This window comes from Euprymna scolopes, chromosome 14 (assembly GCF_053919585.1).
Source record: "Euprymna scolopes isolate OS-2025 chromosome 14, ASM5391958v1, whole genome shotgun sequence".
NCBI lineage: Eukaryota > Metazoa > Mollusca > Cephalopoda > Sepiida > Sepiolidae > Euprymna > Euprymna scolopes.
In genome coordinates, this window is record NC_136495.1 from 90,347,317 (window position 1) to 90,374,289 (window position 26,973).

Consider the following 26,973-nt stretch of genomic DNA (forward strand, 5'->3'; position numbering starts at 1 on the left):
AATCATATTGTATCTTTATGAGCTGAATTATAATCGTATTGTATCTTTATGAGCTGAATTATAATCGTATTGTATTTTTATGAATTATGTATTTATTTTTATGAACTGAATTATAATCGTATTGTATTTTTATGAGCTGAATTATAATCGTATTGTATTTTTATGAATTATGTATTTATTTTTATGAACTGAATTATAATCGTATTGTATTTTTATGAGCTGAATTATAATCGTATTGTATCTTTATGAGCTGAATTATAATCGTATTGTATCTTTATGAGCTGAATTATAATCGTATTGTATTTTTATGAATTATGTATTTATTTTTATGAGCTGAATTATAATCGTGTTGTATTTTTATGAGCTGAATTATAATCGTATTGTATGTTTATGAATTCTGTATTTATTTTCATGAGCTGAATTATAATCGTATTGTACTTTTATGAATTATGTATTTATTTTTGAGCTGAATTATAATCGTATTGTATATTTATGAATCATGTATTTATTTTTATGAACTGAATTATAATCGTATTGTATTTTAATGAGTTGAACTATAATCATATTGTATTTTTATGAATTATGTATTTATTTTTATGTGCTGAATTATAATCGTGTTGTATTTTTATGAATTATGTATTTATTTTTATGAGCTGAATTATAATTGTATTGTATTTTTATGAGCTGAATAATAATCGTATTGTATTTTTATGAGCTGAATTATAATCGTATTGTATTTTTATGAGCTGAATTATAATCGTATTGTATTTTTATGAGCTGAATTATAATCGTGTTGTATTTTTATGAGCTGAATTATAATCGTGTTGTATTTTTATGAATTATGTATTTATTTTTATGAGCTGAATTATGATCGTATTGTAGTTTTATGAACTGAATTATAATCGTATTGTATTTTTATGAATTATGTATTTATTGTTATGAGCTGAATTATAATCGTATTGTATCTTTATGAATTATGTATTTATTTGAATTAGCTGAATTATAATCGTATTGTATTTTTATGAATTATGTATTTATTTTTATGAGTTGAACTATAATCGTATTGTATTTTTATGAATTATGTATGTATTTTTATGAGCTGAATTATAATCGTATTTTATTTTTATGAATTATGTATTTATTTTTATGAGCTGAATTATAATCGTATTGTATTTTTATGAATTATGCATTTATTTTAATTAGCTGAATTATAATCGTATTGTATTTTTATGAGCTGAATTATAATCGTATTGTATTTTTATGAATTATGTTTTTATTTTTATGAACTGAATTATTATCGTATTGTATTTTTATGAATAATGTATTTATTTTTATGAACTGAATTATTATTGTATTGTATGTTTATGAATTATGTATTTATTTTTATGAGCTGAATTATTATCGTATTGTATTTTACTGAGCTGAATTATAATCGTATTGTATTTTACTGAGCTGAATTATAATCGTATTGTATTTTTATGAGCTGAATTATAATCGTATTGTATTTTTATGAGCTGAATTATAATCGTATTGTATTTTTATGAGCTGAATTATAATCGTATTGTATTTTTATGAGCTGAATTATAATCGTATTGTATTTTTATGAGCTGAATTATAATCGTATTGTATTTTTATGAATTATGTATTTATTTTTATGAACTGAATTATAATCGTATTGTATGTTCATGAATCATGTATTTATTTTTATGAACTGAATTATAATCGTATTGTATTTTTATGAGCTGAATTATAATCGTATTGTATTTTTATGAATTATGTATTTATTTTTATAAGCTGAATTATAATCGTATTGTATCTTTATGAGCTGAATTATAATCGTATTGTATTTTTATGAATTATGTATTTATTTTTATGAACTGAATTATAATCGTATTGTATCTTTATGAGCTGAATTATAATCGTATTGTATCTTTATGAGGTGAATTATAATCGTATTGTATTTTTATGAATTATGTATTAATTTTTATGAGCTGAATTGTAATCGTGTTGTATTTTTATGAGCTGAATTATAATCGTATTGTATGTTTATGAATTCTGTATTTATTTTTATGAACTGAATTATAATCGTATTGTACTTTTATGAATTATGTATTTATTTTTGAGCTGAATTATAATCGTATTGTATGTTTATGAATCATGTATTTATTATTATGAACTGAATTATAATCGTATTGTATTTTAATGAGTTGAACTATAATCGTATTGTATTTTTATGAATTATGTATTTATTTTTATGAGCTGAATTATAATCGTATTGTATTTTTATGAGCTGAATTATAATCGTATTGTATTTTTATGAGCGGAATTATAATCGTATTGTATTTTTATGAGCTGAATTATAATCGTATTGTATTTTTATGTGCTGAATTATAATCGTATTGTATTTTTATGAGCTGAATTATAATCGTGTTGTATTTTTATGTATTATGTATTTATTTTTATGAGCTGAACTTTGATCGTATTGTAGTTTTATGACCTGAATTATAATCGTATTGTATTTTTATGAGCTGAATTATAATCGTGTTGTATTTTTATGAGCTGAATACTAATCGTATTGTATTTTTATGAATTATGTATTTATTTTTATGAGCTGAATTATAATTGTCTTGTATTTTTATGAATTATGTATTTATTTTAATTAGCTGAATTATAATCGTATTGTATTTTTATGAATTATGTATTTATTTTTATTAACTGAATTATTATCGTATTGTATTTTTATGAATTATGTATTTATTTTTGTGAACTGAATTATTATTGTATTGTATGTTTATGAATTATGTATTTATTTTTATGAGCTGAATTATTATCGTATTGTATTTTACTGAGCTGAATTATAATCGTATTGTATCTTTATGAGCTGAATTATAATCGTATTGTATTTTTATGAATTATGTATTTATTTTTATGAGCTGAATTATTATCGTGTTGTATTTTTATGACGTGAATTATAATCGTATTGTATGTTTATGAATTCTGTATTTATTTTTATGAGCTGAATTATAATCGTGTTGTATTTTTATGAGCTGAATTATAATCGTATTCTATTTTTATGAATTATGTATTTATTTTTTGAGCTGAATTATAATCGTATTGTATTTTTATGAATCATGTATTTATTTTTATGAACTGAATTATAATCGTATTGTATGTTTATGAATCATGTATTTATTTTTATGAACTGAATTATAATCGTGTTTTTTTTTTTTATGAATAATTTATTTATTTTTATGAGCTGAATTATAATCGTATTGTATCTTTATGAGCTGAATTATAATCGTATTGTATTTTTATGAGCTGAATTATAATCGTATTGTATTTTTATGAATCATGTATTTATTTTTATGAGCTGAATTATAATCGTATTGTATTTTTATGAATTATGTATTTATTTTTATGAGCTGAATTATAATCGTATTGTATCTTTATGAGCTGAATTATAATCGTATTGTATGTTTATGAGCTGAATTATAATCGTATTGTATTTTTATGAATCATGTATTTATTTGTATGAACTGAATTATAATCGTATTGTATTTTTATGAGCTGAATTATAATCGTATTGTATTTTTATGAATTATGTATGTATTTTTATGAGTTGAATTATAATCGTATTGTACTTTTATGAATTATGTATTTATTTTTATGAACTGAATTATAATCGTATTGTATTTTAATGAGTTGAACTATAATGGTATTGTATTTTTATGAATCATGTATTTATTTTTATGAGCTGCATTATAATCGTGTTGTATTTTTATGAATTATGTATTTATTTTTATGAGCTGACTTATAATCGTATTGTATCTTTATGAGCTGAATTATAATCGTATTGTATTTTTATGAATTATGTATTTATTTTTATGAGCTGACTTATAATCGTATTGTATCTTTATGAGCTGAATTATAATCGTATTGTATCTTTATGAGCTGAATTATAATCGTATTGTATCTTTATGAGCTGAATTATAATCGTATTGTATTTTTATGAGCTGAATTATAATCGTATTGTATTTTTATGAATCATGTATTTATTTTTATGAACTGCATTATAATCGTATTGTATTTTTATGAGCTGAATTATAATCGTATTGTATTTTTATGAATTATGTATTTATTTTTATGAGCTGACTTATAATCGTATTGTATCTTTATGAGCTGAATTATAATCGTATTGTATCTTTATGAGCTGAATTATAATCGTATTGTATTTTTATGAATTATGTATTTATTTTTATGAGCTGAATTATTATTGTGTTTTATTTTTATGAGGTGAATTATAATCGTATTGTATGTTTATGAATTCTGTATTTATTTTTATGAGCTGAATTATAATCGTATTGTATTTTTATGAATTATGTATTTATTTTTATGAACTGAATTATAATCGTATTGTATGTTTATGAATCATGTATTTATTTTTATGAACTGAATTATAATCGTATTGTATTTTTATGAGCTGAATTATAATCATATTGTATTTTTATGAATTATGTATTTATTTTTATGAACTGAATTATAATCGTATTGTATGTTTATGAATAATGTATTTATTTTTATGAGCTGAATTATAATCGTATTGTATTTTTATGAGCTGAATTATAATCGTATTGTAATTTTATGAATTATGTATTTATTTTTATGAGCTGAATTATAACCGTATTTATTTTTATGAGCTGAATTATAATCGTATTGTATCTTTATGAGCTGAATTATAATCGTATTGTATTTTTATGAGCTGAATTATAATCGTATTGTATTTTTATGAATCATGTATTTATTTTTATGAACTGAATTATAATCGTATTGAATTTTTATGAATCATGTATTTATTTTTATGAACTGAATTATAATCGTATTGTATTTTTATGAGCTGAATTATAATCGTATTGTATTTTTATGAATTATGTATTTATTTTTATGAGCTGAATTATAATCGTATTGCATTTTTATGAATTATGTATTTATTTTTATGAGCTGAATTATAATCGTGTTGTATTTTTATGAGGTGAATTATAATCGTATTGTATGTTTATGAATTCTGTATTTATTTTTATGAGCTGAATTATAATCGTGTTGTATTTTTATGAGCTGAATTATAATCGTATTCTATTTTTATGAATTATGTATTTATTTTTTGAGCTGCATTATAATCGTATTGTAATTTTATGAATTATGTATTTATTTTTATGAACTGAATTATAATCGTATTGTATGTTTATGAATCATGTATTTATTTTTATGAACTGAATTATAATCGTATTGTATTTTAATGAGTTGAACTATAATCGTATTGTATTTTTACGAATTATGTATTTAATTTGTTGAGCTGAATTATAATCGTGTTGTATTTTAATGAATTATGTATTTATTTTTATGAGCTGAATTATAATCGTATTGTATTTTTATGAGCTGAATTATAATCGTATTGTATTTTTATGAGCTGAATTATAATCGTATTGTATTTTTATGAGCTGAATTATAATCGTGTTGTATTTTTATGAGCTGAATTATAATCGTGTTGTATTTTTATGAATTATGTATTTATTTTTATGAGCTGAATTATGATCGTATTGTAGTTTTATGAACTGAATTATAATCGTATTGTATTTTTATGAGCTACATTATAATCGTGTTGTATGTTTATGAGCTGAATTATAATCGTATTGTATTTTTATGACTTATGTATTTATTTTTATGAGCTGAATTATAATCGTATTGTATCTTTATGAGCTGAATTATAATCGTATTGTATCTTTCTGAGCTGAATTATAATCGTATTGTATTTTTATGAATTATGTATTTATTTCTATGAGCTGAATTATAATCGTGTTGTATTTTTATGAGCTGAATTATAATCGTATTGTATGTTTATGAATTCTGTATTTATTTTTATGAGTTGAATTATAATCGTATTGTACTTTTATGAATTATGTATTTATTTTTGAGCTGAATTATAATCGTATTGTATGTTTATGAATCATGTATTTATTTTTATGAACTGAATTATAATCGTATTGTATTTTAATGAGTTGAACTATAATGGTATTGTATTTTTATGAATCATGTATTTATTTTTATGAGCTGAATTATAATCTTGTTGTATTTTTATGAATTATGTATTTATTTTTATGAGCTGAATTATAATCGTATTGTATTTTTATGAGCTGAATTATAATCGTGTTGTATTTTTATGAGCTGAATACTAATCGTATTGTATTTTTATGAATTATGTATTTATTTTTATGAGCTGAATTATAATCGTATTGTATTTTTATGAATTATGTATTTATTTTAATTAGCTGAATTATAATCGTATTGTATTTTTATGAGCTGAATTATAATCGTATTGTATTTTTATGAATTATGTATTTATTTTTATGAACTGAATTATTATTGTATTGTATGTTTATGAATTATGTATTTATTTTTATGAGCTGAATTATTATCGTATTGTATTTTACTGAGCTGAATTATAATCGTATTGTATTTTTATGAGCTGAATTATAATCGTATTGTATTTTTATGAGCTGAATTATAATCGTATTGTATTTTTATGAATTATGCCTTTATTTTTATGAGCTGAATTATAATCGTACTGTATTTTTATAAATGATGTATTTATTTTTATGAGCTGAATTATAATCCTATTGTATCTTTATGAGCTGAATTATAATCGTATTGTATTTTTATGAGCTGAATTATAATCGTATTGTATTTTTATGAATTATGTATTTATTTTTATGAGCTGAATTATAATCATGTTGTATTTTTATGAGCTGAATTATAATCGTATTGTATTTTTATGAGCTGAATTATAATCGTATTGTATTTTTATGAATTCTGTATTTATTTTTATGAGCTGAATTATAATCATATTGTACTTTTATGAATTATGTATTCATTTTTGAGCTGAATTATAATCGTATTGTATGTTTACGAATCATGTATTTATTTTTATGAACTGAATTATAATCGTGTTGTATTTTTATTTATTATGTATTTATTTTTATGAGCTGAATTATAATCGTGTTGTATTTTTATGAATTATGTATTTATTTGTATGAGCTGAATTATAATCGTATTGTAGTTTTATGAACTGAATTATAATCGTATTGTATTTTTATGAGCTGAATTATAATCGTATTGTATTTTAATGAATTATGTATTTATTTTTATGAGCTGAATTATAATCGTATTGTATTTTTATGAATTATGTATTTATTTTAATGAGCTGAATTATAATCGTATTGTATTTTTAGGAGTTGAATTATAATCGTATTGTATTTTTATGATTATGTATTCAATTTTATGAACTGAATTATTATCGTATTGTATTTTTATGAATTATGTATTTATTTTTATGAACTGAGTTATTATCGTATTGTATGTTTATGAATTATGTATTTATTTTTATGAACTGAATCATAATCGTATTGTATTTTTATGAGCTGAATTATAATCGTATTGTATTTTTATGAGCTGAATTATAATCGTATTGTATTTTTATGAATTATGTATGTATTTTTATGAGCTGAATTATAATCATATTGTATTTTTATGAGCTGAATTATAATCGTATTATATTTTTATGAATTATGTATGTATTTTTATGAACTGAATTATAATCATATTGTATTTTTATGAGCTGAATTATAATCGTATTATATTTTTATGAATGATGTACTTATTTTTATGAGCTGAATTATAACCGTATTGTATTTTTATGAGCTGAATTATAATCATATTGTATTTTTATGAGCTGAATTATAATCGTATTATATTTTTATGAATTATGTACTTATTTTTATGAGCTGAATTATAACCGTATTGTATTTTTATTAATTATGTATTTATTTTTATGAGCTGAATTTTAATCGTATTGTATTTTTATGAGCTGAATTATAATCGTATTGTATTTTTATGAATTATGTATTTATTTTTATGAGCTGAATTATAATCGTGTTGTATTTTTATGAATTATGTATTTATTTTTATGAGCTGAATTTTAATCGTATTGTATTTTTATGAGCTGAATTATAATCGTATTGTATTTTTATGAATTATGTATTTATTTTTATGAGCTGAATTATAATCGTGTTGTATTTTTATGAATTATGTATTTATTTTTATGAGCTGAATTTTAATCGTATTGTATTTTTATGAGCTGAATTATAATCGTATTGTATTTTTATGAATTATGTATTTATTTTTATGAGCTGAATTATAATCGTGTTGTATTTTTATGAATTATGTATTTATTTTTATGAGCTGAATTTTAATCGTATTGTATTTTTATGAGCTGAATTATAATCGTATTGTATTTTTATGAATTATGTATTTATTTTTATGAGCTGAATTATAATCGTGTTGTATTTTTATGAATTATGTATTTATTTTTGTGAGCTGAATTTTAATCGTTTGGTATTTTTATGAGCTGAATTATAATCGTATTGTATTTTTATGAATTATGTATTTATGTTTATGAGCTGAATTATAACCGTATTGTATTTTTATTAATTATGTATTTATTTTTATGAGCTGATTTTTAATCGTATTGTATTTTTATGAGCTGAATTATAATCGTATTGTATTTTTATGAATTATGTCTTTATTTTTATGAGCTGAATTATAATCGTACTGTATTTTTATAAATTATGTATTTATTTTTATGAGCTGAATTATAATCGTATTGTATCTTTATGAGCTGAATTATAATCGTATTGTATTTTTATGAGCTGAATTATAATCGTATTGTATTTTTATGAATTATGTATTTATTTTTATGAGCTGAATTATAATCATGTTGTATTTTTATGAGCTGAATTATAATCGTATTGTATGTTTATGAATTCTGTATTTATTTTCATGAGCTGAATTATAATCATATTGTACTTTTATGAATTATGTATTCATTTTTGAGCTGAATTATAATCGTATTGTATGTTTACGAATCATGTATTTATTTTTATGAACTGAATTATAATCGTGTTGTATTTTTATTTATTATGTATTTATTTTTATGAGCTGAATTATAATCGTGTTGTATTTTTATGAATTATGTATTTATTTTTATGAGCTGAATTATAATCGTAATGAAGTTTTATGAACTGAATTATAATCGTATTGTATTTTTATGAGCTGAATTATAATCGTATTGTATTTTAATGAATTATGTATCTATTTTTATGAGCTGAATTATAATCGGATTGTATTTTTATGAATTATGTATTTATTTTAATGAGCTGAATTATAATCGTATTGTATTTTTATGAGTTGAATTATAATCGTATTGTATTTTTATGATTATGTATTCATTTTTATGAACTGAATTATTATCGTATTGTATTTTTATGAATTATGTATTTATTTTTATGAACTGAATTATTATTTTATTGTATGTTTATGAATTATGTATTTATTTTTATGAGCTGAATTATTATCGTATTGTATTTTACTGAGCTGAATTATAATCATATTGTATTTTTATGAATTATGTATTTATTTTTATGAACTGAATTATAATCGTATTGTATTTTTATGAGCTGAATTATAATCCTATTGTATTTTTATGAGCTGAATTATAATCGTATTGTATTTTTATGAATTATGTATGTATTTTTATGAGCTGAATTATAATCGTGTTGTATTTTTATGAGCTGATTTATAATCGTATTGTATTTTTATGAATTATGTATTTATTTTTTGAGCTGAATTATAATCGTATTGTATTTTGATGAATTATGTATTAATTTTTATGAACTGAATTATAATCGTATTGTATTTTTATTAATTATGTATTTATTTTTATGAGCTGAATTATAATCGTATTGTATTTTTATGAATTATGTATTTATTTTATGAGCTGAATTATAATCGTATTGTATTTTTATGAACTGAATTAAAATCGTATTGTATTTTTATGAGCTGAATTATAATCGTATTGTATTTTTATGAGCTGAATTATAATCGTATTGTATTTTTATGAATTATGTATGTATTTTTCTGAGCTGAATTATAATCGTGTTGTATTGTTATGAATTATGTATTTATTTTTATGAACTGAATTATAATCGTATTGTATGTTTATGAATCATGTATTTATTTTTATGAACTGAATTATAATCGTATTGTATTTTTATGAGCTAAATTATAATCGTATTGTATTTTTATGAGCTGAATTATAATCGTATTGTATTTTTATGAATTATGTATTTATTTTTATGAGCTGACTTATAATCGTATTGTATTTTTGTGAATTATGTATTCATTTTTATCAGCTGAATTATAATCGTATTGTATTTTTATGAACTGAATTATAATCGTATTGTATTTTTATGAGCTGAATTATAATCGTATTGTATTTTTATGAGCTGAATTATAATCGTATTGTATTTTTATGAATTATGTATTTATTTTTATGAACTGAATTATAATCGTATTGTATGTTTATGAATCATGTACTTATTTTTATGAGCTGAATTATAATCGTATTGTATTTTTATGAATTATGTACTTATTTTTATGAGCTGAATTATAACAGTATTGTATTTTTATTAATTATGTATTTATTTTTATGAGCTGAATTATAATCGTATTGTATTTTTATGAATTATGTATTTATTTTTATGAGCTGAATTATAATCGTATTGTATCTTTATGAGCTTAATTATAATCGTATTGTATCTTTATGAGCTGAATTATAATCGTATTGTATTTTTATGAATTATGTATTTATTTTTATGAGCTGAATTATAATCGTGTTGTATTTTTATGAGCTGAATTATAATCGTATTGTATGTTTATGAATAATGTATTTATTTTTATGAGCTGAATTATAATCGTATTGTAGGTTTATGAATCATGTATTTATTTTTATGAACTGAATTATAATCGTATTGTATTTTAATGAGTTGAACTATAATCGTATTGTATTTTTATGAATTATGTATTTATTTTTATGAGCTGAATAATAATCGTGTTGTATTTTTATGAATTATGTATTTATTTTTATGAGCTGAATTATAATCGTATTGTATTTTTATGAGCTGAATTATAATCGTGTTGTATTTTTATGAGCTGAATTATAATCGTGTTGTATTTTTATGAATTATGTATTTATTTTTATGAGCTGAATTATGATCGTATTGTAGTTTTATGAACTGAATTATAATCGTATTGTATTTTTATGAGCTGAATTATAATCGTGTTGTATTTTTATGAGCTGAATACTAATCGTATTGTATTTTTATGAATTATGTATTTATTTTTATGAGCTGAATTATAATCGTATTGTATTTTTATGAATTATGTATTTATTTTAATTAGCTGAATTATAATCGTATTGTATTTTTATGAGCTGAATTATAATCGTATTGTATTTTTATGAATTATGTATTCATTTTTATGAACTGAATTATTATTGTATTGTATGTTTATGAATTATGTATTTATTTTTATGGGCTGAATTATTATCGTATTGTATTTTACTGAGCTGAATTATAATCGTATTGTATTTTTATGAGCTGAATTATAATCGTATTGTATTTTTATGAGCTGAATTTTAATCGTATTGTATTTTTATGAGCTGAATTATAATCGTATTGTATTTTTATGAATTATGTATTTATTTTTATGAGCTGAATTATAATCGTGTTGTATTTTTATGAGCTGATTTATAATCGTATTGTATTTTTATGAATTATGTATTTATTTTTTGAGCTGAATTATAATCGTATTGTATTTTTATGAATTATGTATTTATTTTTATGAACTGAATTATAATCGTATTGTATGTTTATGAATCATGTATTTATTTTTATGAGCTGAATTATAATCGTATTGTATTTTTATGAGCTGAATTATAATCGTATTGTATTTTTATGAGCTGAATTATAATCGTATTGTATTTTTATGAGCTGAATTATAATCGTATTGTATTTTTATGAATTATGTCTTTATTTTTATGAGCTGAATTATAATCGTACTGTATTTTTATAAATGATGTATTTATTTTTATGAGCTGAATTATAATCGTATTGTATCTTTATGAGCTGAATTATAATCGTATTGTATTTTTATGAGCTGAATTATAATCGTATTGTATTTTTATGAATTATGTATTTATTTTTATGAGCTGAATTATAATCATGTTGTATTTTTATGAGCTGAATTATAATCGTATGGTATGTTTATGAATTCTGTATTTATTTTTATGAGCTGAATTATAATTATATTGTACTTTTATGAATTATGTATTCATTTTTGAGCTGAATTATAATCGTATTGTATGTTTACGAATCATGTATTTATTTTTATGAACTGAATTATAATCGTGTTGTATTTTTATTTATTATGTATTTATTTTTATGAGCTGAATTATAATCGTGTTGTATTTTTATGAATTATGTATTTATTTTTATGAGCTGAATTATAATGATATTGTAGTTTTATGAACTGAATTATAATCGTATTGTATTTTTATGAGCTGAATTATAATCGTATTGTATTTTAATGAAATATGTATTTATTTTTATGAGCTGAATTATAATCGTATTGTATTTTTATGAATTATGTATTCATTTTAATGAGCTGAATTATAATCGTATTGTATTTTTATGAGTTGAATTATAATCGTATTGTATTTTTATGATTATGTATTCATTTTTATGAACTGAATTATTATCGTATTGTATTTTTATGAATTATGTATTTATTTTTATGAGCTGAATTATTATCGTATTGTATTTTACTGAGCTGAATTATAATCATATTGTATTTTTATGAATTATGTATTTATTTTTATGAACTGAATTATAATCGTATTGTATTTTTATGAGCTGAATTATAATCGTATTGTATTTTTATGAGCTGAATTATAATCGTATTGTATTTTTATGAATTATGTATGTATTTTTATGAGCTGAATTATAATCGTGTTGTATTTTTATGAGCTGATTTATAATCGTATTGTATTTTTATGAATTATGTATTTATTTTTTGAGCTGAATTATAATCGTATTGTATTTTTATGAATTATGTATTTATTTTTATGAACTGAATTATAATCGTATTGTATTTTTATGAGCTGAATTATAATCGTATTATATTTTTATGAATTATGTACTTATTTTTATGAGCTGAATTATAACCGTATTGTATTTTTATTAATTATGTATTTATTTTTATGAGCTGAATTTTAATCGTATTGTATTTTTATGAGCTGAATTATAATCGTATTGTATTTTTATGAATTATGTATTTATTTTTATGAGCTGAATTATAATCGTGTTGTATTTTTATGAGCTGATTTATAATCGTATTGTATTTTTATGAATTATGTATTTATTTTTATGAACTGAATTATAATCGTATTGTATGTTTATGAATCATGTATTTATTTTTATGAGCTGAATTATAATCGTATTGTATTTTTACGAGCTGAATTATAATCGTATTGTATTTTTATGAGCTGAATTATAATCGTATTGTATTTTTATGAATTATGTCTTTATTTTTATGAGCTGAATTATAATCGTACTGTATTTTTATGAATTATGTATTTATTTTTATGAGCTGAATTATAATCGTATTGTATCTTTATGAGCTGAATTATAATCGTATTGTATTTTTATGAGCTGAATTATTATCGTATTGTATTTTTATGAATTATGTATTTATTTTTATGAGCTGAATTATAATCATGTTGTATTTTTATGAGCTGAATTATAATCGTATTGTATGTTTATGAATTCTGTATTTATTTTTATGAGCTGAATTATAATCATATTGTACTTTTATGAATTATGTATTCATTTTTGAGCTGAATTATAATCGTATTGTATGTTTACGAATCATGTATTTATTTTTATGAACTGAATTATAATCGTGTTGTATTTTTATTTATTATGTATTTATTTTTATGAGCTGAATTATAATCGTGTTGTATTTTTATGAATTATGTATTTATTTTTATGAGCTGAATTATAATCGTATTGTAGTTTTATGAACTGAATTATAATCGTATTGTATTTTTATGAGCTGAATTATAATCGTATTGTATTTTAATGAATTATGTATTTATTTTTATGAGCTGAATTATAATCGTATTGTATTTTTATGAATTATGTATTTATTTTAATGAGCTGAATTATAATCGTATTGTATTTTTATGAGTTGAATTATAATCGTATTGTATTTTTATGATTATGTATTCATTTTTATGAACTGAATTATTATCGTATTGTATTTTTATGAATTATGTATTTATTTTTATGAACTGAATTATTATCGTATTGTATGTTTATGAATTATGTATTTATTTTTATGAGCTGAATTATTATCGTATTGTATTTTACTGAGCTGAATTATAATCATATTGTATTTTTATGAATTATGTATTTATTTTTATGAACTGAATTATAATCGTATTGTATTTTTATGAGCTGAATTATAATCGTATTGTATTTTTATGAGCTGAATTATAATCGTATTGTATTTTTATGAATTATGTATGTATTTTTATGAGCTGAATTATAATCGTGTTGTATTTTTATGAGCTGATTTATAATCGTATTGTATTTTTATGAATTATGTATTTATTTTTTGAGCTGAATTATAATCGTATTGTATTTTTATGAATTATGTATTTATTTTTATGAACTGAATTATAATCGTATTGTATTTTTATGAGCTGAATTATAATCGTATTATATTTTTATGAATTATGTACTTATTTTTATGAGCTGAATTATAACCTATTGTATTTTTATTAATTATGTATTTATTTTTATGAGCTGAATTATAATCGTATTGTATTTTTATGAATTATGTATTTATTTTTATGAGCTGAATTATAATCGTATTGTATCTTTATGAGCTTAATTATAATCGTATTGTATCTTTATGAGCTGAATTATAATCGTATTGTATGTTTATGAATAATGTATTTATTTTTATGAGCTGAATTATAATCGTATTGTATGTTTATGAATCATGTATTTATTTTTATGAACTGAATTATAATCGTATTGTATTTTAATGAGTTGAACTATAATCGTATTATTTTTATGAATTATGTATTTATTTTTATGAGCTGAATAATAATCGTGTTGTATTTTTATGAATTATGTATTTATTTTTATGAGCTGAATTATAATCGTATTGTATTTTTATGAGATGAATTATAATCGTATTGTATTTTTATGAGGTGAATAATAATCGTGTTGTATTTTTATGAGCTGAATTATAATCGTGTTGTATTTTTATGAATTATGTATTTATTTTTCTAAGCTGAATTATGATCGTATTGTAGTTTTATGAACTGAATTATAATCGTATTGTATTTCTATGAGCTGAATTATAATTGTGTTGTATTTTTATGAATTATGTATTTATTTTAATGAGCTGAATTATAATCGTATTGTATTTTTATGAGCTGAATTATAATCGTATTGTATTTTTATGAATTATGTATTTATTTTTATGAACTGAATTATTATCGTATTGTATTTTTTGAATTGTGTATTTATTTTTATGAACTGAATTAGTATCGTATTGTATGTTCATGAATTATGTATTTATTTTTATGAGCTGAATTATAATCGTATTTTATTTTTATAAGCTGAATTATAATCATATTGTATTTTTATGAATTATGTATTTATTTTTATGAACTGAATTATAATCGTATTGTATTTTTATGAATTATGTATTTATTTTTATGAGCTGAATTATAATCGTATTGTATTTTTATAAGCTGAATTATAATCATATTGTATTTTTATGAATTATGTATTGATTTTTATGAGCTGAATCATAATCGTGTTGTATTTTTATGAGCTGAATTATAACTGTATTGTATTTTTATGAATTATGTATTTATTTTTATGAGCTGAATTATAATCGTATTGTATTTTTATGAACTGAATTAAAATCGTATTGTATTTTTATGAGCTGAATTATAATCGTATTGTATTTTTATGAGCTGAATTATAATCGTATTGTATTTTTATGAATTATGTATGTATTTTTATGAGCTGAATTATAATCGTGTTGTATTGTTATGAATTATGTATTTATTTTTATGAACTGAATTATAATCGTATTGTATGTTTATGAATCATGTATTTATTTTTATGAACTGAATTATAATCGTATTGTATTTTTATGAGCTAAATTATAATCGTATTGTATTTTTATGAGCTGAATTATAATCGTATTGTATTTTTATGAATTATGTATTCATTTTTATGAGCTGACTTATAATCGTATTGTATTTTTGTGAATTATGTATTCATTTCTATCAGCTGAATTATAATCGTATTGTATTTTTATGAACTGTATTATAATCGTATTGTATTTTTATGAGCGCAATTATAATCGTATTGTATTTTTATGAGCTGAATTATAATCGTATTGTATTTTTATGAATTATGTATTTATTTTTATGAACTGAATTAGTACTGTATTGTATGTTTATGAATTATGTATTTATTTTTATGAGCTGAATTATAATCGTATTGTATTTTTATAAGCTGAATTATAATCATATTGTATTTTTATGAATTATGTATTTATTTTTATGAACTGAATTATAATCGTATTGTATTTTTTGAATTATGTATATATTTTTATGAGCTGCATTATAATCGTATTGTATTTTTATGAATTATGTATTTATTTTCATGAGCTGAATCATAATCGTGTTGTATTTTTATGAGCTGAATTATAATCGTATTGTATTTTTATGAATTATGTATTTATTTTTATGAGCCGAATTATAATCGTATTGTATTTTTATGAACTGAATTATAATCGTATTGTATTTTTATGAGCTGACTTATAATCGTATTGTATTTTTATGAATTATGTATTTATTTTTATGAACTGAATTATAATCGTATTGTATTTTTATGAATTATGTATTTATTTTTATGAACTGAATTATAATTGTATTGTATTTTTGTGAGTTGAATTATAATCGTATAGTATTTTTATGAACTGAATTATAATCGTATTGTATTTTTATGAATTATGTATTTATTTTTATGAACTGAATTATAATCAAATTGTATTTTTATGAATTATGTATTTATTTTTATGAGCTGAATTATAATCGTATTGTATTTTTATCAATTATGTATTTATTTTCATGAACTGAATTATAATCGTATTGTATTTTGATGAACTGAATTATAATCGTATTGTATTTTTATGAGCTGAATTATAATCGTATTGTATTTTTATTAGCTGAATTATAATCGTATTGTATTTTAATGAGCTGAATTATAATCGTATTGTATTTGTATGAGCTGAATTATAATCGTATTGTATTTTTATGAGCTGAATTATAATCATATTGTATTTTTATGAGTTGAATTATAATCGTATTGTATTTTTATCAATTATGTATTTATTTTTATGTGCTGAATTATAATTGTATTGTATTTTTATGAGCTGAATTATAATCGTATTGTATTTTTATGTGCTGAATTATAATTGTATTGTATTTTTATGAGCTGAATTATAATCGTATTGTATTTTTATGAGTTGTATTATAATCGTATTGTATTTTTATGAGTTGAATTATAATCGTATTGTATTTTTATGAACTGTATTATAACCGTATTGTATTTTTATGAACTGAATCATAATTGTATTGTATTTTTATGAACTGAATTATAATTGTATTGTATTTTTATGAACTGAATTATAATTGTATTGTATTTTTATGAACTGAATTATAATTGTATTGTATTTTTATGAACTGAATTATAATCGTATTGTATTTTTATGAACTGAATTATAATCGTATTGTATTTTTATGAGCTGAATTATAATCGTATTGTATTTTTATGAGCTGAATTATAATCGTATTGTATTTTTATGAGCTGAATTATAATCGTATTGTATTTTTATGACCTGAATTATAATCATATTGTATTTTTATGAGCTGAATTATAATCGTATTGTATTTTTCTGAGTTGAATTATAATCGTATTGTATTTTTATGAATTATGTATTTATTTTCATGAGCTGAATTATAATCGTATTGTATTTTTATGAATTATTTATTTTTATGAACTGAATTATAATCGTATAGTATTTTTATGAACTGAATTATAATCGTATTGTATTTTTATGAGCTGAATTATAATCGTATTGTATTTTTATGAGCTGAATTATAATCGTATTGTATTTTTATGAGCTGAATTATAATCGTATTGTATTTTTATGAGCTGAATTATAATCGTATTGTATTTTTATGACCTGAATTATAATCATATTGTATTTTTATGAGCTGAATTATAATCGTATTGTATTTTTATGAGTTGAATTATAATCGTCTTGTATTTTTATGAATTATGTATTTATTTTTATGAACTGAATTATAATCGTATTGTATTTTCATGAACTGAATTATAATCGTATTTTATTTTCATGAACTGAATTATAATCGTATTGTATTTTTATGAACTGAATAATAATCCTATTGTAGTTTTATGAACTGAATTATAATCGTATTGTATTTTTATGAACTGAATTATAATCGTATTGTATTTTTATGAGCTGAATTATAATCGTATTGTATTTTTATGAGCTGAATTATAATCGTACTGTATTTTTATGAGTTGAATTATAATCGTATTGTATTTTTATGAACTGAATTATAATCGTATTTTATTTGTATGAACTGAATTATAATGTTATTTTCATGAACTGAATTATAATCGTATTGTATTTTTATGAACTGAATTATAATCGTATTGTATTTTTATGAACTGAATTATAATTGTATTGTATTTTTATGAACTGAATTATAATTGTATTGTATTTTCATGAGTTGAATTATAATCGTATTGTATTTTTATGAATTATGTATTCATTTTTATGAACTGAATTATAATCAAATTGTATTTTTATGAATTATGTAGTTATTTTTATGAGCTGAATTATAATCGTATTGTATTTTTATGAATTATGTATTTATTTCTATGAACTGAATTATAATCGTATTGTATTTTTATGAACTGAATTATAATCGTATTGTATTTTTATGAGCTGAATTATAATCGTATTGTATTTTTATGAGCTGAATTATAATCGTATTGTATTTTAATGAGCTGAATTATAATCGTATTGTATTTTTATGAGCTGAATTATAATCATATTGTATTTTTATGAGCTGAATTATAACCGTATTGTATTTTTATGAGTGGAATTATAATCGTATTGTATTTTTATCAATTATGTATTTATTTTTATGAGCTTAATTATAATCGTATTGTATGTTTATGAATTATGTATTGATTTTTATGAACTGCATTATAATCGTATTCTATTTTTATGAGCTGAATTATAATTGTATTGTATTTTTATGTGCTGAATTATAATTGTATTGTATTTTTATGAGCTGAATTATAATCGTATTGTATTTTTATGAGTTGTATTATAATCGTATTGTATTGTTATGAGTTGAATTATATGCGTGTTGTATTTTTATGAACTGTATTATAATCGTATTGTATTTTTATGAACTGAATCATAATTGTATTGTATTTTTATGAACTGAATTATAATTGTATTGTATTTTTGTGAGCTGAATTATAATCGTATTGCATGTTTATGAATCATGTATTTATTTTTATGAACTTAATTATAATCGTATTGTATTTTTATGAGCTGAATTATAATCGTATTGTATTTTAATGAATTATGTATTTATTTTTATGAGCTGAATTATAATCGTATTGTATTTTTATGAATTATGTATTTAATTTAATGAGCTGAATTATAATCGTATTGTATTTTTATGAGTTGAATTATAATCGTATTGTATTTTTATGAGTTGAATTATAATCGTATTGTATTTTTATGATTATGTATTCATTTTTATGAACTGAATTATTATCGTATTGTATTTTTATGAATTATGTATTTATTTTTATGAACTGAATTATAATCGTATTGTATTTTTATGAGCTGAATTATAATCGTATTGTATTTTTATGAACTGAATTATAATCGTATTGTATTTTCATGAACTGAATTATAATCGTATTTTATTTTCATGAACTGAATTATAATCGTATTGTATTTTCATGAGCTGAATTATAATCGTATTGTATTTTTATGAGCTGAATTATAATCGTATTGTATTTTATGAGCTGAATTATAATCGTATTGTATTTTTATGAGTTGAATTATAATCGTATTGTATTTTTATGAATTGAATTATAATCGTATTTTATTTGTATGAACTGAATTATAATTGTATTTTCATGAACTGAATTGTAATTGTATTGTATTTTTATGAACTGAATTATAATCGTAGTGTATTCTTATGAACTGAATTATAATCGTATTGTATTTTTATGAACTGAATTATAATCGTATTGTATTTTTATGAACTGAATTATAATCATAATTATAATCGTATTTTATTTTTATGAATTATATATTCATTTTTATGAACTGAATTATAATCGTATTGTATTTTTATGAACTGAATTATAATCGTATTGTATTTTTATGAATTATAATCATAATTATAATCGTATTGTATTTTTATGAATTACATATTTATTTTTATGAACTGAATTATAATTGTATTGTATTGTTATTAACTGAATTATAATCGTATTGTATTTTTATGAATTATAATCATAATTATAATCGTATTGTATTTTTATGAATTATATATTTATTTTTGTGAACTGAATTATAATCGTATTGTATTTTTATGAACTTAATTATAATCGTATTGTATTTTTATGAATTATAATCATAATTAAAATCGTATTGTAGTTTTATGAATTATAATCATATTGTATTTTTATGAACTGAATTATAATCGTATTGTATTTTTATGAATTATAATCATAATCGTATTGTATTTTGATGAATTATAATCATAACTATAATCGTATTGTATTTTTATGAATTATAATCATAATTATAATCGTATTGTATTTTTATGAATTATAATCATAATTATAATCGTATTGTATTTTTATGAATTATAATCATATTGTCTTTTATGAACTGAATTATAATCGTATTGTATTTGTATGAACTGAATTATAATCGTATTGTATTTTTATGAATTATAATCATAATTATAATCGTATTGTATTTTTATGAATTATAATCATAATTATAATCGTATTGTATTTTTATGAATTATAATCATAATTATAATCGTATTGTATTTTTATGAATTATAATCATAATTATAATCGTATTGTATTTTTATGAATGATAATCATAAGTATAATCGTATTGTATTTTTATGAATTTTAATCATAATCATAATCGTAATTATAATCGTAATTATAATCATAATTATAATCATAATTATAATCGTAATTATAATCATAATCATAATTATAATCGTAATTATAATCATAATTATAATCATAATTATAATTGTAATTATAATCATAATTATAATCGTAATTATAATCATAATCATAATTATAATCGTAATTATAATCATAATCATAATTATAATCGTAATTATAATCATAATCGTAATTATAATCATAATCATAATCATAATCGTAATTATAATCATAATCATAATCGTAATTATAATCATAATCATAATTATAATCATAATTATAATTATAATTATAATCATAATTATAATCATAATTATAATCATAATCGTAATTATAATTATAATTATAATCATAATTATAATCACAATCATAATTATAATCATAATTATAATCGTAATTGTAATTATAATCATAATCATAATTATAATCGTATTGTAGGAGAATTTTCCTATTGTGACATCATGCACGTCTACTTTTTCATGGATACAAAATCTGAACATTTCGACCATTTCTACTGCGTTGATGAATCTGCGGTTGAAAGAAACATCGGTAAAAGGTTTAGCTTGGAACCTTTAGGTATAATTGACGAAGTGACTAGCGATTACGATAAGGTGGAAATTGAGATATTTCGTTCTTCTATCAAATATTCGAATAACTTATGTTAGTTTGCCTTGGAATTTTGACAAACTTAGCTTAGTTCCTTCTAATTATCAGGTGTCCTTGGCTGGTTTAGATAGGGTTGTGAAAAAGTTATCAGATAGAGGATTGTACACGGATTATTGCCAAGAGTTCATAAAACAAGAAAAAGGTATAATAGAGAGGATCAATGTATCCCCAGTGGACTTTAACAAGTACACATGGATACCGCATCAGGTGTTTTCACATTTGTTTTTTTTAAATATACTCAGACGTTTTTAACTGTTTTTTTAAATATACTCAGATGTTTTTAACTGTTTTTTTAAATATACTCAGACGTTTTTAACTGTTTTTTTAAATATACTCAGGTGTTTTCACATTTGTTTTTTTTTTTAAATATACTCAGACGTTTTCAACTGTTTTTTTAAATATACTCAGATGTTTTCACATTTGTTTTTTTTTTAAATATACTCAGACGTTTTTAACTGTTTTTTTAAATATACTCAGATGTTTTTAACTGTTTTTTTAAATATACTCAGACGTTTTTAACTGTTTTTTTAAATATACTCAGGTGTTTTCACATTTATTTTTATTTTAGATTATTTTTCTTGTTATTGTCTACATATATAAAAAATAATATATATATAAGAACAATAAGATATATATATAAGAAGAATGTAAAGAAGTCAAAAATTGTTTATATCTTTATTGTTCTAAGACTTTTTTTTTTTAAATGTTTTTATTAATACTTACTGGTCGAATATCAATGTCACACATACCAACACTCGTGGTAACAACATGACCGACACTGAGCATCGTATTCCCAGGAACATCCTATAGAATATAAGAAATAAAGTTTGCAAATTGTAATTTAAATTGTATTGGTAATTAATTCTGAATACAATTAAATAAAATGAAATGACAGTTTACATCAGGACCAAACTCAAAGAAAACCAACCTGCCTCCTCCCTTGAGGCTTGCATTTACGAATATCCGTGGATGATGCTGAATCATTTCTCTTAGTAAACACCCCGGATATCTTAGCATTAAATGAAACTAACCTACACTCCTCCATTCCCTCTGCCATAAGGATTCAGACATATGCACAGACTTGGAGTCTATATTCATGACACACTCCCCCTGACTAGAGAAACAAAACTAGAATCAGACGACTAGGCCTTTGTGCTTCAGACTAAATATACAACATAATATTAGCTACTTGTACTTTCTCTACCACTCTCCCTCAACTCATGACTGTACCCTAATAAACCAAGTCTCTGACAGCATAGATACAGCACTCTCCCTCGATACTAGCACACAAGTACATGCATTTGGTGACTTCAATGCCCACCACAGTAACTGGCTTCGATTCTCTACTTACAGCACACTACTGGTAGCACAACACATAGCTTCTCTATATCTATCACAGATGGTTACATTTCCGACAGGTTTCCTCAGACCAGTAAAATCAACATGCCTCACCTCTACATCTATTTCTGACCACAGTTCCTGATGATTGTACAACAAATGCCCACAGTCCATTCGGGAATGCTGATCACGCTGTGATAATGGTGGAAATCACCCTTAATTCTGAAACTGAAGACCCACTGCTCAAAACAAAGAGGTATTACAAAAAGGCTGACTAGGAAACATTCAGAGATGCCCTATGGGAAAATATCTTTTCTCTTCCAGCTGAACAGTATGCAAGTGAGACCACTGAATGGTTCAAAACTGCAATTGAAGCACATGTTCCCACATGGAAATTCTATAGCAAACCCCAGGAACCTATGATTTTTGGAAAACAAGTGTAGTAAATAATGGGCAGTCAACTATTCCTCCATTATCAAACAATCATGAGGTTGTTTGCATGGCAACCAAGAAGGCTAACATGCTTGCCAATCAGTTTGCCGCAAACTCCACATTGGACTCGGCACACCAGTCCTTCCATGACTTTCCTTTGTGGACAGACACCACACGGTATCATAAAAAACCTAGACACCGTAAAAGCATGTGGACCCGATCTCATCCCAGCTGTGCTATTAAAAAAATGCTTCACTGAGGTTGCTCCAGTTCTCTCCAAACTTTACAACAAATGCCTTAACGAACCGTGCTTTCCGGACTGCTGGAAAACTGCTTCTGTGGTTCTAGTTTTCAAGAATTCTTGTGAAAGAACTGACCCATTAAATTATCGCCCCATTAGCCCTCTCCAGCTTTTCACCAAAATTTTTGAATCCTTAATTAATCAAGTTCTTATCCATCACCTTATAGCTGCTAAACTCCTGACCGACAAACAATATGGATTTAGGCAAGCCCGTTTCACAGCAGATATTCTGTAATCTCTGAACATATCTATACCTTCACTGGACAAAACAAGGGAGGGTAAAGCGGTAGCCCCCTATATATCTAACACTTTTGACAGGGTATGGCATGATGGTCTTCTAAAGAAAATTAGATCATATAGTATCACTGGAAGAATACATAATTAAATTAAATCCTTCTTACGAGAAAAATCCAAGTTGTCCTCAACGGTTGTACATCTAAACAATATGATATAAATGCGGGAGTACCTCAGGGGTCTATCCCTGGACCTTTATTATTCTTGATATTCAGAAATAACCTCCCTGATAAAATTGTTTCTAAGATGGGTATATTTGCTAATGACACCACTCTCTATAACAGGCATGAGGAGAAAACGAATGAACACATATCTAATGAAATGGCAGAAACACTAGAGGATGACCTCAAATCTGTAGTGGAATGGGGACAAAAATGGATGGTCACATTCAATGCTGCCAAAAATAAGCTTGTTTCCTTCAATAATTACAAGAAACCTACTCAACCACCAATAGCAATGGCCAAGAACACATTACCCAAAAATACTTCCTTTAAATTCTTCTGCCTAACATTTACAGGGAACATGAACTGAAATAGATACATTGAGAGCATTGCCAAAGCTGCTGCAAAGAAGGTAGGCTCTCTCTAACATGCTAGAAAACTATTTACGCCTGAAAGCATCCTGTACCTCTATAAGGCCACCATTCGCCCATGTATGGAGTATTGTTGCCACATTTGGGCTGGTGCATCTGCTACTTGTTTCTCACTCCTTGATATGGTTCAAAAAAGTCACCAACCTGATAGGTCCTGAACTGTCATCTAGGCTTCAGCCTCTGTCCCATCGATGAAATGTTGCATTTCTCTGCCTGTTCTACAAGTACTTTAATGGTGGTTGCTCTGACAAACTACAAGCACTTATGCCTCCTCGACATGAATACCCCAAACAAACCCGACAAGCAGCTAAGTCCCACCCCTTCACAGTAGAGATCCCTAGGTATAAGAAAGCCTTCTACTCCAATAGCCCTCCCCCCCTGAACTGCTAGAGTTTGGAACTCCCTTCCGGGATTCTGCTTTCCCAGCTGTACTGACATGCAGAAGTTCAAGTGTAATGTGAACAGACATCTTGCTACTCATCTCCCTTCATAATACCCCTGCAACTTATGTCCCTGATAGTAGCCCCCTACTTTAAAGTGGTACCGTGCCTTGTTTAGGGGTAAAAAAAAAGAAGAAAAAAAAATGGAAATGTATAAACAATGAAGTCTTTTTATAAAAATCTGAATAAAAAAAAAAACAATTGAATGAGGAAATTTGTTTCTTTGAAATATTTTATAGGTTCTGAATTGATGGCAACATAAAAATTGCTTCTAATTCTCCTACAATTTAGTGTTGCAAAAGTTGGGCAGTATGACAACTTTACTTTTGCTATCAATTTCACCTTGCTTTCAGTATTAATGCCGGTGTCCCTCAGGGGTCTATCCTGGGCCCAACTCTTTTCCTGATCTATATTAATGATCTTCCAAATCACATCCTTACATCATTTGTAGACATTTATGCTGACGACACTACCATTTATGGTAGCACATCTAAGACAGTAAACGACCAAGTTCTCTCCAATTCTCTCTCCTCTGATCTTGAGCACATAGTACAATGGGGGAAGGAGTGGCTGGTTACTTTTAATGCATCTAAAACCAAGCTTCTCTCTTTACATCATCAACATTCTGATCCACATCTGGCATCAATTGAAATGAATGGCTCTTGTCTTCAGGAGGCCTCAAGTTTTGACAAGCTTCTGGGCTTGACCATTACTTCTGATCTTAAATGGAACACATACATCAAATCTGTTGCCAAGGCCGCTGGAAAAATGGTGGGATCTTTCTATCGATCCAGTAGATATCTCACTGCTGATGCAATTCTCTATCTATATAAGAGGTACGTCCAAGGATGGAATATTGTTGCCACATCTGGGCAGGAGCTGCTAGAAAGGACTTGCCCTGCCTCAAAATAGACTCTGTAGCCTCGTAGGAGATGTTCTTTTCTCTTCCTTGCAACCTCTATCTCACAGAAGAGATGTTGCAAGTTTGTCTCTGATGTATCATTATTTTTATGGAAGGTGTTCAACTGAGCTTCAATATATGGTTCCCCACCTCGCCAAACTTTCACAAGAAACACTCGTCTAGCTGTAAACACTATCAATAATTCCCCCCACTCTTTATCTGTGCCTAAACCTAAACGTAGATTCCATGAACAAAGCTTCTTTCTTAGAACTGCTCGCCTGTGGAATTGTCTTCCGTTTTCCTGCTTTCCGGCTGACTACAATATGGTTGTGTTCAAGTCTAACGTAAATAAATTCTTGATGAGCCGTTCTATATAAGTTATCAAATTTACTAAATTTTCATTACTAATGATTACTATATTGTCCAATGTCTACTGTACACTCTTTAACCCTTATCCTTGAGTGGCCTCTTGGCCTTGATAAGAGGTGATGCCTATGTAAAAAAAAATTTAAAAAAAGGTTCATTTTTTTTTTTTAAAGGTAGCTAATTATTTTCTTGTATGATGATTAGTTATTCCACATCTTATAAAATTATGTCATAATTTCATAATTTGGTCACCTTTGTAATTTAATCATTGTTTTAAT

At 23.0% G+C, this 26,973-nt stretch overlaps 1 protein-coding gene across 2 annotated transcripts in view; it reads right to left on the minus strand.

Moving 5' to 3' along the window:
• Window positions 1-26,973, minus strand: part of LOC145293156 (actin-like protein 6B) — a 177,960-nt gene that overhangs the window by 67,185 nt on the left and 83,802 nt on the right. For both annotated transcript variants that reach the window (XR_013869675.1, XM_080139606.1), the window contains exon 9: window positions 22,755-22,835. Coding sequence is in view for 1 of the 2 variants with exons in the window: in XM_080139606.1 (XP_079995732.1) it covers window positions 22,755-22,835 (81 nt within the window). In the remaining variant the exon portion in view is untranslated. The remainder of the gene's footprint in view (window positions 1-22,754; window positions 22,836-26,973) is intronic.